At 58.1% G+C, this 17,170-nt stretch overlaps 1 protein-coding gene, 1 long non-coding RNA gene and 1 other non-coding gene across 5 annotated transcripts; 1 reads left to right on the forward strand and 2 right to left on the reverse strand.

Moving 5' to 3' along the window:
• Nucleotides 1–2,363: 2,363 nt before the first annotated feature.
• TRNAE-CUC (transfer RNA glutamic acid (anticodon CUC)) lies at nt 2,364–2,436 on the reverse strand. Its single transcript has one exon. It is a non-coding gene; the product is annotated as a tRNA-Glu (tRNA).
• Nucleotides 2,437–3,826: 1,390 nt separating this feature from the next.
• CARHSP1 (calcium regulated heat stable protein 1) lies at nt 3,827–14,378 on the forward strand. 3 transcript variants are annotated; one of them, XM_057529503.1, is made up of 4 exons: nt 3,827–3,936; nt 11,350–11,514; nt 12,197–12,319; nt 14,001–14,378. In XM_057529503.1, exons 2-4 carry the CDS (start codon nt 11,357–11,359, stop codon nt 14,161–14,163), a joined length of 444 nt encoding a protein of 147 aa, XP_057385486.1. In that variant the 5' UTR covers nt 3,827–3,936; nt 11,350–11,356; the 3' UTR covers nt 14,164–14,378. The 3 variants fall into 3 exon arrangements, with proteins under 3 accessions (XP_057385486.1, XP_057385488.1, XP_057385487.1); XM_057529505.1 differs by lacking the exon at nt 3,827–3,936 and adding an exon at nt 4,360–4,376; XM_057529504.1 differs by lacking the exon at nt 3,827–3,936 and adding an exon at nt 5,673–5,805.
• Nucleotides 14,213–17,170, reverse strand: LOC130704900 (uncharacterized). The gene is made up of 4 exons (XR_009005454.1): nt 15,879–17,170; nt 15,601–15,756; nt 14,667–14,914; nt 14,213–14,348 (listed from the first exon to the last, which is right to left on the reverse strand). It is a non-coding gene; the product is annotated as an uncharacterized LOC130704900 (long non-coding RNA).

Consider the following 17,170-nt stretch of genomic DNA (forward strand, 5'->3'; position numbering starts at 1 on the left):
CGGGCGATGGGACAGACTGATGGAGGGCACGCACTTAGTTCAGGGTGGGTGGAAGGTCCCCTCATTTGAGCAATGACCAGAAAGAGGCAGCCTGGGAAGATGCAGGGGAAGAGAGTGGCCCCAGATCCGGTCATTGGCAGAGTGAAGTTCACCCACCATCTGGCCCCGCAGCCTGCACTCCTAGCTCAGCACAGCTGGATGGGGCCACTCACCCTGCTCACCAAAACATCCCAAAGATGTAAAGTGGCTTCTCAAAACGATGAAAGAATTAGAAGGAAACAGGAAATGCCACAGAGTATTTATCTAACCTTAGCAGCGGGCCGAAAACCCCAGAAGCAGCAAAGGAAAGGATAGCGGGATTTGGCCATGTGGAGCAGGTGGGCCCTCCTGTGGATGCCGGTGATAACGACGTGTCAGTCGTCGGTTGTAACCAGTGAACCACTCTGGTGCAGATGCTGCTGGCTGCGTGGGGGCAGGTGATGTCTGATCACCTTGACCTGCCTGCAGCTAGAATCCTGCTAGCTCGGTTTAGCCAGAATCCCCCTTGACCCGTGATGTTTCGTTTCTTCTTAGTAATTTTCCATCCATTGTCCTCCCCCCTCCCCCGCCACACCCCGCCCCCCCCCCCGCTATAAATTTCCAGTTTTCCTAGCTCCATTTGGAGTTGAGCCCAATCTTTGCAAAAACCCCATTGCAGTGGTCCCTACACCTATCGTGATTGTCCTGAACAAAGTCTGCCTTACCGTTTTAACAAGTGTCATGGTAATTTTTTCTTGAACAATGGTTGGATTTATGCTTTTGAAAGCTCATTCTGCCTGCTGCGCAGAAAATTGGTGCATGAGCATGGTTATTAGGGAGAGGCAGAAGGGACTGGATGGAGGCTGCTGCTCCTGGTGAGATGGTAGAGGCCTAAGTCAAGGCGGGAAGAAATGGGCACAGGTGGGTGGACTTGAGATACACTTTGAAGGGAGGATTCTCCATTCATACCTGCTTTAAGCCCTTACCTGGCTGCCATCGCTCCCTAATTGAGACCCATAAATTTAGCCCATTCTGGCAACTGCCATCTCACCCCACACTCCCTTTCCTCTCTCTGTGTCTTAGCGCCACCATGCTCCTTCCCACCCCAGGACCTTTGCACATGCTCTCACCTCTCTCAGGAATGTCCTTTTCTTTGTTTAATTCCTGATTAAAGATCTCAGGTCAATCAGCACTTTTCAGTGAAGTCTGTCCTGGCTCCTCCAGCACCATGCCTGACCCTGCTGTGGGTCACAGAGGGATTTTGTACCTTGTGTGATTACTGGTTTAACATCTGCCTCCGCTATTAGAGTGTACCGATTGGGGTGGGGGCAGGGGGGCAGGGCTAATGAGAGTTTTGTTGAGCCCAGAGCTTGGAACAGAGTACAGGTGCAATAAATATTTGTCAGATGGCTGGCTGAATGGCTAATAAGGCCTTGCCGGGCAGAAAACTTAGACCACATGCCCTCATCAGCTGTTAGCTCAGGTCTGGCTGCTAGGCCAGTGCCATCAGATGGGGCCAAGGTGGTGGGCTGATGTCACTGACTGCAGGAGACTTAAGCAACCACAATTTGGGAGAGAGAACTCCCTGCGGCCTGTCTCATCCTATGGCAGAGGGCGGGCACCCACTGAGCCATGGAGGCTTATCTAGCCCACCACCTGACATCTTGGTTATTGGTTAGCACTACCCGTCTACCACTTCCCCAGGCTGTGACTCCTCAGGGGTGGGAACAGGGCATTTTTTATTTCTGGGTGCTCAGTGCCCAACACAGAGCCCAGCATGGGCAACACATCCAGTGAAGAATTGTAGACCCGAACTGCACAATCTCAGGTGTGAAATTCTGAGAGGCTTCAGTTTAGTTGAGAAGGGCTTTGGGGAGAAAAGGAAGAAAAGGGACTGCCTTAGTTTGCTCTGGCTGCCGTAACAGAATACCATAGACAGGTGACTTAAACAACAGCAACTTATTTCTCCCAGTTTTGGAGGCTGAGAAATCCAAGATCAAGGTGCTGGCCAATTCAATTCCTGTTGGAGAACCCTCTTGCAGGCTTGTAGAGGGCTGTCTTCAACAGTCTCTTCTTTGTGTAGGTGTAGAGGAGGGAACAAAGGAGGTGGGAGGGAGAGGGAGAGGGAGATGGGGGGAGAGAGAGTGTGTCACTGGAAAACTGGGTTCATCTCTTGGTGGGTGTGGAGCGAAAAGACACAACCAAGCTAAAGATCAGGAGAAGGAAGGATTTATCATTACTGGCAGCAAGTAAGGAGAACACCTGGGATCTTTCCCAAAGCAGTGTCTCCCCAACAGCAAAATTGGGGAAGTTTTTTTTTGGCCACACAGCTTATGGGATTTTAGTTCCCTGACCAGGGATCGAACCTGGGGCCCCCGCAGTGAGAGTGCCAAGTCCTAACCACTGGACCACCAGGGAATTCCTCAAATTGGGTAAATTTTAATCCCCTATTCATGAAGGGGATTGAGCAGAGGAGAATTCAGCATAGAATTGGGGCAATGGTCGACAGAGTCCAAGTTTTAGTTGATTGAGGTCAGGAGGGTCAACATCATCACTCCCTGGAGGAGGAACAACTCTGTTTTATCGCTGAACTCTTGTTTCTTGACTCCTTTGCCTTTGTTCCTGCATTCCCTCACTTCCCTGAAGATCATTAATTATTGAGCCCTGTTAAAACACAAACATTGTGGCTGGGCTTAGATCACAAAATGGCTTAGGCCAAAAATGGCTACTCTTATGTCAAGAAAGCCATGCCTGGTTCTTTCTCCGGGGACCCCTAACCTATCTGCATACAAGAGCAGGCAGAGCTGGTGGGTTCCAGGAGGGACCCCCGTTCCACTCCCACTCCTGGACCCTGTTGTCCCAGGACAGTTACAGGATCCCTCCCTCCTTCCCGCCCCTCAACTATCAGCCTGAGCCTGGGTCCAGGGCTGGGTCCCCTTTCAGAGGCTGCTCCCAACTTGCTGTGTGTGAGGGGGTGGGTCACCTCTCGTGCCTCACTTTCCTCTCCTATGAGAGTACGAAATTAATTTAAAAAAAAAAGAAAAAAGGGGGGGTGGGATGAATTGGGAGATTGGGACTGATATATATACACTATTGATACTATGTATAAAATAGATAACTAATGAGAACCTATTGCATAGCACAGGGAACTCTACTCAATGCTCTGTGGTGACCTAAATGGGAAGGAAATCCAAAAAAGAGGGGATATATGTATACGTATAGCTGATTCGCTTTCCTGGACAGTAGAAACTAACACAACATTGTAAAGCAACTATACTCCAATAAAAATTAATTAAAAAAAAAGATGAGAGTAAGGTCATTTACCTGCAGACACAGAGGACTCAAGGAGGGAGTGGAAATTAAGAGCAAAACAAACAAAAAGAACGAAATCAACAGATTTCCCTCGTTTTTTTGTTATTTCTTTCTTTGCATTTTTTTGGTTTTCTTTTCCTCCCTTCGGCCGCTCTCTTCATTCCTTCTTGTCATTCCTAGATCTCTTTCTTCGCTCTAAAAAGGAGGTGACCTGGGGCCGTCCGGATTCTGGAGCTAAGGTCAGGTGGGGGACCTGACCCGACGCCGTTGGCTAGGGGAGGGACCTGCTCGGGCGCGAAGACCAGACTCTCTCCCTTTTCAGGGGAGTTTTCTGGCCGGGGTGCGGCACAGGCGCGAGACCGCGTACTCCCAAGGCCACGCGCCCGGCGATCCCGCCAGTCGCGCGCGAGGACACAAAGATCCCGCCGGGGCTGTGCTCCCGCCCGCCCCGCCCCTGCCCCAGACCGCAGTCCCATTGGCTGAGAGCCCCTGGGGGCGGGGTCAGGGGCGGGGGCGCGGCGAGCCCGCCCGGCGAACCACGCCCCCTCCCCAGCTCTGTTCCCGCAGTTCGAGCAGAGCAGCTGGCTGAGCGGAGTGGTTCGCCAGGTAGGGAGCTTCTCCGGGGACCCCAGGAGGGGTGTGGTGGGGTGTCCCCGCCCCGAGGGCGGCCCAGGAACCTCCGGGATGGGACCTCGGCCTCTTCTGCCGCCGCTGCCCCCTTTCACCCCCGCCTCTGCAGGGTCTTCCAGCTCGCCGGCAGAGGGCCCCGGGCTGGGTCTCTCTAGGCCCCTAGGAAATGCCCGGGCCGCCTTGGCCTATTCGGGGAGCGCGGGTTACTCATCTCCCTCGGGAGAATGGTGGGTGTGGCAGCAGCTGGAGGGATGTGGGGCGGACGTCGGGTTGCATTTCCCGCCTGGCCACCTGTTTTCTTCGGGCGGAAAAAAACCTCGCCTCCTCCTCGTCCCGCCCCCGCCCGCCCTCCCCGCCGCCTTACCACCCTCCCCCTGCTTTCGCCTGTGGGCTGGAGCAGGATGGGGTGACTCGCGGTGCGCTGGGGCGAGGCGCGGCGGGGGTGGGGGGCGCCGCTCGGGGAGGTGGAGGCAGCCGCCAGCCAGGCCTGGCCGCGCCAGCTGTGGGCTCAGTGGTGGGACCTCGGCCGGGCTTGGCGGGGAGGTGGGCTGGGGGTATCCTGGCGCCGGGCGATTGGCCGCGTCTGGGGAGGAGGAGCCGCCTGGCGCTCGCCCGGTGTGTTTGCGTCTGGATGGGGTGCCCGCGAGGCCTTGCCGAGAAACTTCTCCCGCGCCCACAGGCTCCCTCCCCGACAGCCTCACTGGCAGCCCAAGTTTGCAGGCCGGAAATGCAACGGTTTTTTGTTTTGTATTGATTTCTAACAAGGAAGCCCCTGGTCCCCACAGCTTATCTGGGGTTGGAGTGGATGTGTGTATTGGGGGTGGGGGACAGGAGATCAGCCCCTCCAGGCACGATCTCCGTTCCCACAGGCGGGGGTATCTCACTGCAAAGTAGGAGGCTTCTCTGAGCCTCCGTCTCCCCATCCGTAGACTGGGGATGTAACTTTTCCTATCATAACGGGGTGAGTGAGAATAAAAGGAGATGGCTGACCCAGTGCGGGGAGGAACGTTAGCTACTGTTAACATTTTTTACTGGCTTTTTGCATATTTCTTGGTCTCTTCACTCCCTCATTGGAGGAGTCTTGCCCCTCCAATGCGTTCGCCACCCTGAACCCAGGGAGAACTTGTAAAAACAGGTTCAGATCAACCCCGGGCCTAAAATCGTCCACTGATGCCCCCATTGTCGGTCAAGTCTCAAACTTTTCAACAGAGCTTTCTATTATCTCCCCCCGAGACCCTCCCAGCCTCTTTCTGTCGCCCGTCCTCCCTCCCCCTGGGCCTTTGCCCCTGCAGGTCCCAGGAAAAACTTCCCCACTCCGCCTTTAGGACTCGAAGCAGCCGCCGCCGCCTCGGGGCCAGGGGCCTCCTCCAAGCCCCCTCTGTGCTCGCCTTCCCCGGGCGGACTTGATGACCGCGGTTCTCGAAGCTGCCGTGTTTGTCACTCCCTCCCCCCACCCCCGCCCCCAGCTGGCGCAGGAGCCCCAGCAGAGCAGGAACTGGGGCCTGTAGCGCCGCCCAGCCCAGCCCGGAGTAGATGCTCGCAATGAGCTGAGCCAGGCCCAGCGCCGGGCTCTGGGTCCTGGGCGGGGACGAGGGTGGGTCTTTGTCTCACCGAGTGGCAAAGTCAGGGCATTTGGTTTGTGTCCCATCAGCAGGGACAGGAATGGGAGGGATTATTCTAGATGGCCCCAGGCCTGACAGTTCTACCGTTAGCGGCTCCACCATTGTTTCCGGGCCTTTGTATCAGGCACCCCCTGCACAACATCCTCCGCACGACGTCCGCCGGGCTGGGAGGCTGCACCAGGACTGTCCCATTTGACAGATGGGGAAACTGAGGCAGGGAGCGGTGAGGTCGCTTGCCAGGGGTCACAGAGGGAGTGGAGTGCAGAGTTAGGCCTGAGACTCAGGTCTGACCGAAGCCCTGGGAGAATGGAGGCGAGGATGGAATACAGGAAGGCTGGAAGTGGGGGTGATGCGGTGCGGAGTCGGCCCCTAGTTACGAACAAGGGCTTGGGCTCCTCCCAGGAGGGCTGCCCAGGCTGGGAGCTGGCGGGCGCAGGGTCCTGGGTGGGGCGGGCCGGTTCGGGAGCGCTAACGGGGGGCAGTGCTGGAGGGGCGCCTTTGCTTCCCGGTAGCTGGCCCTCGGGTTTCCGGCCTCTTCGCAGCACTCTGGGGCGGCCGAGCAGTTCCCGGCTGGGCTTGCCGCCCCCCTCCCCCCCTCCCCGGACGTGGGCATCGCGGGCTGCACCCTCCGCGCCGAGTTTGTATTTCTCCCTGCTGCTGGCGCTGCAGGCTCCTGCCAGGCCGCCCCGCCCTTGCGCCCCCTCCACTCGATTCCCCACTTCCCCCCACTCCGCTCCCTCCCCCCTGACTCCCCGCCCCACCCCTTGGCCTCGGCCCTCTCTGAATCCCCGCCCCTTGAGTCCCCGCCCTCTCCCTTTCCCCCTTTCGCCCTCCCCTCTATCCTCGCTCTATTCCCCCTCTGCCTCGCCAGAGCCCCACTCTCCCGCGAACAACGGAGGGGAATGTGGCCCAAGCCCGCCTCGGGCTCCTCATGGGCCTCCCCTGCTTCCTGGGACCCCACTGTCCAGCCTCCGCTGACTCACCCGGCCCCTCGGTCCACGTGCCCTTCGTTCTGCGGGGCTGGGGCTTAGCTGGGCTGGAGGCCGAGAAGGGAAGGGAGGCGTCTCTACTGCGTCAGCTTACAGACGAGGAACCTGGGTGTACTAAGGTGACTTTGTGACTCACCTAGAGCCCCCCCCCCCCAAAAAAAAATTTCCCTTCCACCCTCTTATGCTGGTTGAGAGGTGCGCAAGGCCGATAACCCGGTAACCCGCACTACTCTTTTGTGTGTACTACTCTGTGTGGGTTGACCAGCATCTACCTTGCTGGGGGAAACTCCTTAGAAATGCAGAATCTGGGACTCCACCCCCATCTTAAGAATCTATGAGTCGGTTGGTTCTCTACTGTCCTGTCCTGTTCCCTTCATGCGAGCTAGTAGTCATCCCCACCTGCCAGCAGTGGCCTGGCCCTGGGGCTGGGAGGTGTCTGAACATGGTGCCCAGCCCTGGCCTCCCCCATCCAGAAACCCATGGAAGGCTCGACACCCCATTTTTCAGAGTAGGCTTGGAGAGAGCTGGCTTTGCTGAGAACCATGCTGAGAATGAAGCTCCCAACTTGAACTCAGCTCTTTCCCCTCCATCTCCCTGCCCTCAAGGGTCTGAAAGCTACCAAGAATGGAGCCTTGTGGAACGAACTGCAAACTCCTTCTCACTGAAGTGTAAATGACTGATAGCACTGCCAAGGATCCCCTCCCTGGAGTCAGCAACTGGCTACTTGGCTCAAGACAGACGATTGGTGGGGTTTGAGGCCGAGAGGGCAGGAGAGGAGGGGGTTAGCAGGGGCTCTGCAGGATTGGGTCTCCAGTCCCTTGATATGTGGGTGGGTGGAAGAGGGGTCAGGAAGACCAGAGCCCGGTGCCCAGCTGAACTCTCTGAACCTTCCAGGAGGACGTGCAGGGCCTGTGGAAAATTCCCAGGCTATTTTGGGCTGAGGCCCCCTGCCTGCCCTTTCCCAGGGTGAAGGCCCTGCTGGTGCCGGGGGTGGGGTGGCCTCGCCCCGTCCGCTGGTGTGCACACGCAGGCAGTGACAGGTGTGCATCCACGTGTGCACCTGGCTTCAGACACACACATGTGCGCACACACACCACACACGTGAACAGAGCCAAACACGCCCATACAATCCTGTGCACACACAGCCATACGCATATACGCACATGCACACGCACAGGTGTGTGCACACAGCTCAGCAGCTGTGGCATGCCTTGGGCATGACATTCCGTCTGAGTTTGCTGCAGGCCTGAGGCCCATCCCAGGTCTGGCCTAGAGCCTCCTAGCAGCCTGAGCCTCAGTTGCCTGTTTGCAAATGCCCTGCAGCTGTAGGGAGTTGAGGGGGTCTGGGAAGGGGGCTAGTGGCAGCAGGTGGGCCCTGCCTCCTCCAGGGTCAGCTCCAAGGCTCCCCTGGTGTTGCTGGGAGAGCAGTTGCTGGTTGGAAGCACGACTGCTGCACACCCCCCATCTGTGTGTTGGGGGGCAGCAGCGGGCCTCAGAGCTGGCTCCTGGGCTACTGGCTCCCCCCTCCCCCAGCTGTTTTCCTTACAGCTGGACTTTAACCCAGGCCTCCCCACACAGAGGCCATTCACTCCTCCCTGCCCCCTCCCCCATGCCGCTCCCCCTCCCCACGCAGGCCCCTGGGGGCGGGCTGGCTCTTGTCCAGGCCTGCTCCAGCTGCCCCAGCTGCTTTCAGCTTGGATGGCCCAGGGGAGGCGGACAGGGTGGTGGTTAAGGCTCCTGCGTCTCCCAGGCCGGCACTTCCCTTCCTGTCCCCGCTCCGGGAGGCTCTGGTGCCCCCCATGCCTCAGTTTCTCCCACTGCCAGGTGCGCATGCGTGGAGCCCTCTGCTGCTGCTCGACTGTGCAAGGCACCGAGCACACAAGTACACATGAACTCCAGCAGGGGCTTCGGGTCCTAATGCTGCTTAAGACCCTGCTCTGTCCCAGCCCCAGTGCAGGGCCCTAGGACGTGGGGGGACTCCATGCTGCCTTCAGGTTGCTCCCCGCTCAAGACGGTGGGCTTCCATCAGCATCTCTGCAGGACTGGGTATACTAGGAGAGTCAAGGGAGCTGGGGTGGAGAGAGAAGGGGGGCCCCAGTTTGGGCCTGCTTCATTAACCCAGGGGGAGGTAGGCCTGGCAGGGGACATGGGGACAGTCAGACAGACATGGGTGTGAAGAATGAAGACACATGGGGATGATGGTGATGCCCTCCTACCCACCGTGTCTCTTACCTCTCACCCCTCCTCCCCCAGTGCCCCCCCACCCCTAGTCTCCTTGCTGGCCTTCCGTCACACCTGCCCTTGCCAACCTCAGGGCATTTGCACAGGCTGTTTCCCCACACCTGGAAGAGCCTCCCTCTGTTTTGTAAATGGTCCACTCTTTCTTACTGTCTGGGACCCAGCCTGCACCCTCATTAGAGTGGCACCCCAACCCTGCTACTTTTTATGTGCCTCTATGTATTTTCTTATCAGCCCTTTCAGCAGTCTGTAATGATTATTTATTTTTTGGCCACACCACACGGCTTGTGGGATCTCAGTTCCCCTACCAGGGATTGAACCTGGGCCATGGCAATGAAAGCCTGGAATCCTAACCACTAGGCCACCAGGGAACCACCCGTAATGATTTTGTTTATATATTTATTGATCTGTTTCTTCTCTGGCTCCAAATTCAGCCCCGTGTCTCTAGTGCCATGAACAGGGCCTGACACCGGGCACATATTTGTTGAATGACTTTATGATGACAGTTACAACAACAATTGTAGCTGACACTTAATGCTCACTTGTTCTGGGCGGAGAGTATGCAGAGTGCCTAACGTGTATTATTTCATTTCAACTTCATGACAATGGTGTGAAGTCAGAACTATTAAAATCCCCATTTTCCTCATACAGAAACCAAGGTCCAGAGAGGTTAAGTAACTTGCCCAAGATCACACAGCCGGCAGGGTGGGATTCGAAGTCAGATGTGCCTGACACCAGGAGAAAGAGGGAGATTGTGGATGCGGGGGGAGGGCACTTCCCCCCCTCACCCTGGTGTCACCAGGATGCAGTGGTCCCACCTGCTGTCCTGGGTGGGGCTTTCCATTCTCTGGGCCGGCCCCCTTCCCAGAACCCCAGGCATTGAACATTCTAGGACTCTATGACCTGTACTGGTGGGTCATGCTGGAGCCCTGACCCCCGGCCAAGGAGCCGGGGCCTTTCTGGGGTGGCTGCGGCTGCAGCTGAGAAAAGGGTCGGGAGGTAGCTATGTCACTTCCCCCGGGAAGCCAGCTGGCCCTCTCCCCTCCCAGCCAGAGGGAGGGAGTCCTGAAAGGGGAGGGTGAGGGACTGCGGGGGACTGTGGGGACAATGTGGAGGGAGAGGTTTCCTCCTCTGGGGGGAGGAGGTGGCCCTTTCCCTGGAGGATGCAGGTTGAAAACTGGTGCCCTGGGGCCGCGTAATTACTATAGGTAATTACCATAGACCAGGGTCGCAGGGGCAGGGCTGGTGGGCTGGAGGCTCCAGGCTGTCAGAGGTGCTAATTTTTTCAAACTAGTTGGAAACCTAGATTTGGGGGCAAACTCCTGGGATGTGTAAAAGATAGCTCATATTTTAAATTTGAAAACCCCGTGTGAGCCACACAGAACCCAGCAGGGCTGCCCTGTGAACGGCGGGGGGGCGGGGGGGGGGGCGGGGGGGGGTGATGCCTGAGTCAGGCTCCTCCCCCGTCCTGGGGCCACAGGGCCGGCTCTGCTCCACCTTGGGTCCCCATCCCCCTCCCTGAGCACGTGCTGAGTGACGCCCACCCAGCTGCCCCACTGTGCAGATGGGAAAATTGATCCCAGAGAGAGGAAAGGACTCAGCCAAGGTCCTTTGGCTCCTGGGCTTTGCTCTTTCCTCGTGGCCTTGAGGCAAGGCCGCCAGTGTGTTGGGTACAGCGGCCACGTGCTGCTCTTGACACGGTTGCCAGAGCGAGGCAGGGACTATGGGGTCCCCTCCCTCCATCTCCACCTGGGTCTGCCCCCGGCCTCTGATGCATGTTAGGGGTCATGGAGGGAATTCGATTTCTTAGCAGCAATCGGAGACTCGGGCTGTGTGGAAATTAACTTTAAGGCCTGGATCTGAGTAAGGGGCCTGGTGGAGATGCTGCCTTTGAAATGCCCCTGCCCCTCAGGGTCCCACGCACTTACCTTCCGGGCCTCCCTCTCCTGGATGCAGGCCTGACTTGGGGTCTGAGCCTTCTTTGGTTTGTGTCCCAGAGTTTCCTGGAGGAACACTTGAGTGTTGGTCCCTTTTTTGCCTCTGCCTTCCCCACAGTGTCCGGCACTTAGCCGGGGCCAGGAAATGTTTGATGAGTGGCTGGAGTCCTCATCTAGGTGGTTGGCATTGAAGCATCCCCGCCCGCCCTGCCTGCCTGCCGGCCTGCTCCCGCCCTCCCTCCTTTCCTTCCTTTCACAAGGATTTACCACGCCTGGCCCGGCGTGTGCCAGGGTCTGTGCTGGGCACTGGGAACATAGAGGGGGCCAATGGTGTCCTTGTCAGTGATGTGACCTGGCATTTCCGTACAGAGCAGTGATAGCGGGAGGCCCACGGCAGCTGCAGGAGCCCAGACCAGGCGCCTGCCCCGGCTGGCGTGAGCCAGGCGTGTCTCTGGAGCAGGTGACCTCCACGCTGAGTGAGCCTGGAGCCTGCATTCCGCAGTCAGAAGAATGAGTCTCAGATGGCAGACGCTGGGGTGGGGAGGCAGCCGGGGGGCCCCTCCTCGCAAGGCGTGAGCCCCTGACGCCCCTGTCCCTCTCCAGGTCCGCCATGTCATCTGAGCCTCCTCCCCCATCGCAGCACCCCACCCACCAGTCCTCGGCCGGGCTGCTGGATACCCAAGAGGCCCGAGATCGCTCACCGTCCCCGCTTCGGGGCAACGTGGTCCCGAGCCCACTGCCCACTCGCCGGACAAGGACCTTCTCAGCGTGAGTGTCAGGCTTCCTGAGACAGGTCGCCTGTGGGGTCCAGAGAGCCTCATGTCCCTGTCTGTCAGATGGGAGACTCGGGGGTGGGAAAGGGCTGATGGTGAGAAACTGGGCAGGCGCCTCGTAAACTCTGTACGGCGCTGCTCCAGGCCCACTTGAGGCTGTCACGAGCTGGGGGCAAGGATTGGGGATGGCCAGGGGTGGGAAATCGCTGGGGTCTTAACTCATCAGGCTTTAACGACACACAGGCCTCTTCCCCCATGAGCCCTTGACTTCATCGGCTGCAAAAGAGGGACAGTAGCAGGGTGGCCGCGGTGCCGCTTGGGACCCACACGGTGCCTGGGAGATGCAGAGCTCAGGCCAACGAGTGGAGGCTGCTGCTAACTGCTGCTGCTAATAGCCTTCGGGGGGAGGGCTGCTCAGAGAGCTTTTAGAGGGGGACACTGAGGCCTGAGAAAACTCTGCCAGCGTCATTCAGAGAGTCACTGTCACCAGGGTCTCTGTGAATGGCTCCCAGAGTCGTGCAGTGCACAACCTGCACAGCTGTACGTGGTGGCCCTGGCCAGCACTCCCTGGGGCACAGCGTGGGTGGGGACTGGGATAAGCTGGGTGTGCCCGGGAAGCCGGGGGCTGTTCTGGAGGGCTGGTGGGGGCCCCTCACGCTTTCCCCTCTCTCTGGCAGGACGGTGCGGGCTTCACAGGGCCCTGTCTACAAAGGAGTCTGCAAATGCTTCTGTCGGTCCAAGGGCCACGGCTTCATTACCCCGGCCGACGGCGGCCCTGACATCTTCCTGCACATCTCCGAGTGAGTCAGCGGCCGGTCTGGGTGGGCTGGGTCTGGGGTGGGTGCTGCCGTGGCCCCGAGGAGGCAGGGAGAGCGTGTGACTCTGCTGGGCACCGGCCATGATGATGGTTGTGCAGCCAGGCGTGTGTGACTCTGCTTGTGATCTGTGTGCAGCAGTGTTCAGCGGTGGGGTCGTGAGCCCGTGGTGGTGGTGGCAGTGTGTCACAGGCTGCAGGTGACCGCGTGTGCGCGTGTGTGAGTTGAGAACCGCTTGGGGTGGGTCTGAGTGCCCGTGTGGGTCTGGTGGGTGGGGAGGGGCGTCCCTGTGAGTCTGGGGAGCTGTGTTTCGCCTGGCGGCTGGGTTCCTGCACTTCCTCGGGGGAAGCAGCCTGGCGAGGTGGGGGGCTGCCTGCGCTCTGCTCCAGGAAGGAAGTTTGGGGCTGGACCCTTTCTCCTGCCACTTGCTCACTGACGTCCTTCCTGCCTGAGTGTCTGGAAACCCTGGGGCGGGCGGTGGGGGGGACCCAGGGTGGAGCCCACATGTCCTTGGCCTTGGGGCTGGAAGGCGTCCAGCAGCCTGTGCTTCACTTCTGGTCTTCTAAGCAGCCTGCAGATCTGTGGGGACCCGATTGGCACCCTGACCCGCACCCCAACCCTTGACCTCGGCTGCAGCCCCACAACTTTCCGTCTGTGGCAGGCAAAGTCCTGACCCCACACAGCAGACCTGACAATACATAGAAACCATGTTTTTGAAACTAGGATCCTGTTGCACATGTCTGCTGGGATGGGAGAGTTATCCCTTCTGACCCTCCCCCAACATTCTTACACGCCGGGTCTCCAATAGACCCCCGGTACAGTGTAGACCTGAGGATGACACTAGAGCAATGCCTTCCACGTGTGTATGAATCATACGTGGATGTAGACATGTATTTCCACATTGCCTGTCTCCAGAAAGGATTTGTAGTGGTTGACAAGGATACACACAGTGCACCAAAAAAATTAGAAAGGAAAGCATGGGGTTGGGGGGCAGATAAGAAAGATGGGGATACTCTGCTAGAAGTGGGCTACACGTTTATTCCTGAGCTTCCTGGTGGCCAAATCAAAGAGGGCAGCACCATCTGCGATGTTATTCTTCAGTCAAGGCAAACCAGTTCCGGGGGAGCTGGCTGGTCTTGGTGCTCAGGATCTGAAGGGGATTTTCCTCCTGGGGTTTCATCAAGGGGGCATCAAGCCGGGCACCTCCCTATCACGGGTGAGACGGTGACTCATGTCCCATAGAAAGTAAGGGAAAAGGACTTTCTGGAAACCTCACTGGGGTTCTGAGGAGTTGAACAGCAGAGGGGTAGCCTGGTTTCTGGGACTCCTGGATGGGGCAGGGGGTCGGGGTGCTGCTCAGGAAACCCTCACCCGGGCCATCCCCCAACTCGGGCTCAGACTGCCTTTCCCCGCTCTTCCCTCCATCAGGCCCACGGTGCCCTCGTTTAACGTGCAATGTGAGCACCCCCAGGGGGTGGGTCTCCATCTCTGTCTCAGCAACCGAGGTCCCAGGGAAGGAGCTGATTGGGTCTGGGGCTCCTCAGCCACGACCAGAGGGCCATGGTGGTGCCCCCTGGTGGCAGGGCAGGGGGGCAGTTCCTCTGCGAGGGCTGGTGTCCTGGCTTCTCTGAGTGCCGGCCCTGAGTGCTCTCTCCCCGCCCCACAGCGTGGAGGGGGAGTACGTCCCCGTGGAAGGCGATGAGGTCACCTATAAGATGTGCTCCATCCCGCCCAAGAACGAGAAGCTGCAGGCCGTGGAGGTGGTCATCACCCACCTGGCGCCGGGCACCAAGCACGAGACCTGGTCCGGCCACATCATCAGCTCCTAGGAGAGGCCAGAGGCGCCCCTTCCCCAGGGCTTGGGGGAGACTCTGGGGTCGGAGGCAGGACCAAACTGGAGAGGACATTCTACCGCTTGAGATGGGGCTTCAAGGGGGGAGTGTGGTCCCTTTCAAGTGTCTCCTGAAGGAAGGGGTGTGCAGTGCTCTCAGCCACCAGCACAGCCTTTCACCATCTGAAACGCATTAAAAGCATTGACAAAGGAGAGGCGCCCACTAGTGGCTGAGTGGAGGGTCTGTCCGAGCCCCACCCGGGACTGGGTCGGGTGGTCTTCCCCAGCCCACAGCCCCTCATCCCTGGAGGAAGGCTCAAAATCCCCAGATCTGGCCCTCTGGGTAGTGACATGGACCCTGCGTGTTTTCCCGGGAGGAATTCCCGCCCAGGCGGCCCCCTTGTGTCTCTCCTCGGCCCTGGGCAGAGAGGCTTTTCTTTCTGGTTCTCAGCTGGTTGTTCAGGGGGCTGGGAGGGGCGGGGAGTGGGGGGAGGTTGGTACCTTTGCAGCGGGAGGTGTCACAGCTGGGTGTCTGGGAGCCCAGAGTCCTCCACCTGGCAGCGACGTGCTCAGAGGCGAATCCTAACTCTCTTCGAAGTCTGGTCCTTTCTGTCCGTCTTCAGGTTGAGTGATCCTGGCTCAGCGGCCCCGTCACTGAGGTGGTGGGTGGGAGTGGGGACGGCGGTGGGAGAGGGGAGTGTGGAGAGGGGAGGGTCTTTGTTTAAGACCAGACCTTTCTCTGGATCCATCTAGAAAAGAGCAGGTGGTTTGCTTCCTGACAGCCTGGTAAAGTCAGAAGTTGAAGGGGAAATACACCTTTGGTGGGGTTTTCTGGAAAACTGGTGTGAAGGACTGCTTAGGATTTTCTTTTTTGTTTTTAATTTCATAACTGAAGTTCTCACCAGAGCCAGCTCTGTTTGCACTTCGCTGCCGACATTGCAAACCTTTGTAGATATTTCCAGTAAACAGATCCTTAGGATTTTCTTTGCTGTGGTTTGGTCTGGCTTTAGTTGTGTTTTAAAAATAGCAATAGCTGGGAAATGCGTCTTGAAATACGTGGCCTATATGTAGTCAAGTGTCCATTTGTCAGTGTAGGGAGGTGAGCCCTTGAAAGACAGCGACGGCCTAATCCAGTGTCTTAAATCTGCATTTCTGCAAGGGGGTGGAAGGCCAGAACTATTTTGCTGAGGACTGGTGGAGTTATTGTGGGGGGTGGTGGGGGGTGGTGGGGGGTGGTGGGGGGTGGTGTGTGTGTGTGTGTGTGTGTGTGTGTGTGTGTGTGTGTGTGTGTGTGTGTGTGTGTGTGTGTGTTTAAAGTATAACTGACCTACAACACTATGTTAGTTCCCTGTGCACAACACAGTGATTTGATATTTTCATACATCACAAAATGACCACTGGAGTTTTTAAATAGGCAAGTAAGTGTGTTGGTTACCAGTATGCAGTGAAACATCGTAGTTAAGGAAGTTGATCCTTTTTCCTGGCCTGTCGTGCCCCTCGAAGGGTCCTCCTGCCTCTGCCTTCTGCTGCCCCGCGGTGGCCTTTTCCCCTCCAGCCTTGGATGGTCCCCAGGTGGCCCCTGGAGACCCGTCTGTTGGGTACAGACCACACTTCCAGAGCCACTTCCCGAGACCCGTGCAGGCTCCCGGAGGTTGAGAGCCTGCGCCTTCCCTCCACCTGCTCCCCCAGGCGTCTCCACTGCCTTGTCCTTACCTTGGCACGTGGTTGGGGCTCCGTGTGACCCGCCAGCCCGCCAGCGGGCTGGGAGTTGGATCTGCTCTTCTGAGCTAAACTTCGGGCTCTCTCGCTGTGTAGACTCCTTTGTAAATGGCTCTTGCTCTGTCCTTCCTGGTGACCACATCTTTCTCAGTCAGTCAGAGCTGGAAGGGACCCCTCCCCACTCAATCACAGAGTCCCAAGTTACAGAAACTCCGGAGGCTCTGGGAGGATGGACGGTGTTGGCGACAGAGCTGGGCACAGAATCCGGATTCCTGACTGCAGGTCTCCTCCCACCAGCACCTCTCTCTCAGTAAAGTCTGTTTTGCATGAGGCTCTGCATTATGTGTTAATGGGAATCTGGCTGCCAGGGAGATACTCCTTGAAGCCAGCAGGTAAGGGCGTCTCCCCAAAGGAGGCTGACAGTCATTCTACTTTGCAGTCTGGTTTTTTGGGGGATGAATAAGAAAGTGGGATCAGCCCTTCTTCCTTAATCATCCTCCTCGTGCGTAGGCAAGCTTAGCAGTGGGATGTGGCTTCGTGACAACAGAGAATGCCACTTACGTGGTCCGCTGTGGACAAACGCCCTGTTGCTGCATTTAAATTTCTACTGTGTGAGCAGGAACAGTCTGACCAAGGGCGGTCCAGATGGAGGGAAGGTGGGAAGCGGGAGGGGAGGCAGCCCAGGTTCTCGGTTTCCAGGAGTGCAGCAGGGAGATGCAGGGGGGCACAAGAGGCTGCGGAGGTCTTCCTCGGCCAGCGTTTCCCTCGGGAGGTAGATAATGGCTTTGGGTGTGCAGAGGTGAACATCTTTATTGTAAAAATATACAGATTTTCAGAGTGCATTAGGAAAAATTATAGCCAGCCCATCGAACCTGATTAGGGAGAGGCCGGAGTGGGCATTGAACCCCAAACAGATGCGGTGCCCTGCGGCTCGAGGGAGGGAGGGTTTGGTGGAAGCCAGGGTGAAGGGGGCGGGATGAGTTCTGCGGTGGGGGGCGGGGGGTGCGGGGAGGGGGGCGGGCAGATGTGGAAGGGAGCTTGGAGGCCTGGCTGAGTTGGCCCTGTCTGGGCAGGAGAGGGAAGCAGCCCTCAGAGAGGAAGTGATTCAGGGCCACCTAGGCCGCCTTCGCCTCACCCAAATGTCTGCTTGTTTCTTGCTGGTCCTCCAGTCACTCCCTGCCCGGGAGCTAGACAGACCTACCCTTGTCACACAGATGGGCCTCCCCCGGCCCCTCCCTTGGGATCAAGTTCAGGCTCCTCACCGAGCTTTATATGGGCCTTCCGGG

This window comes from Balaenoptera acutorostrata, chromosome 15, assembly GCF_949987535.1.
Source record: "Balaenoptera acutorostrata chromosome 15, mBalAcu1.1, whole genome shotgun sequence".
NCBI classification, from domain to species: Eukaryota; Metazoa; Chordata; class Mammalia; order Artiodactyla; family Balaenopteridae; genus Balaenoptera; species Balaenoptera acutorostrata.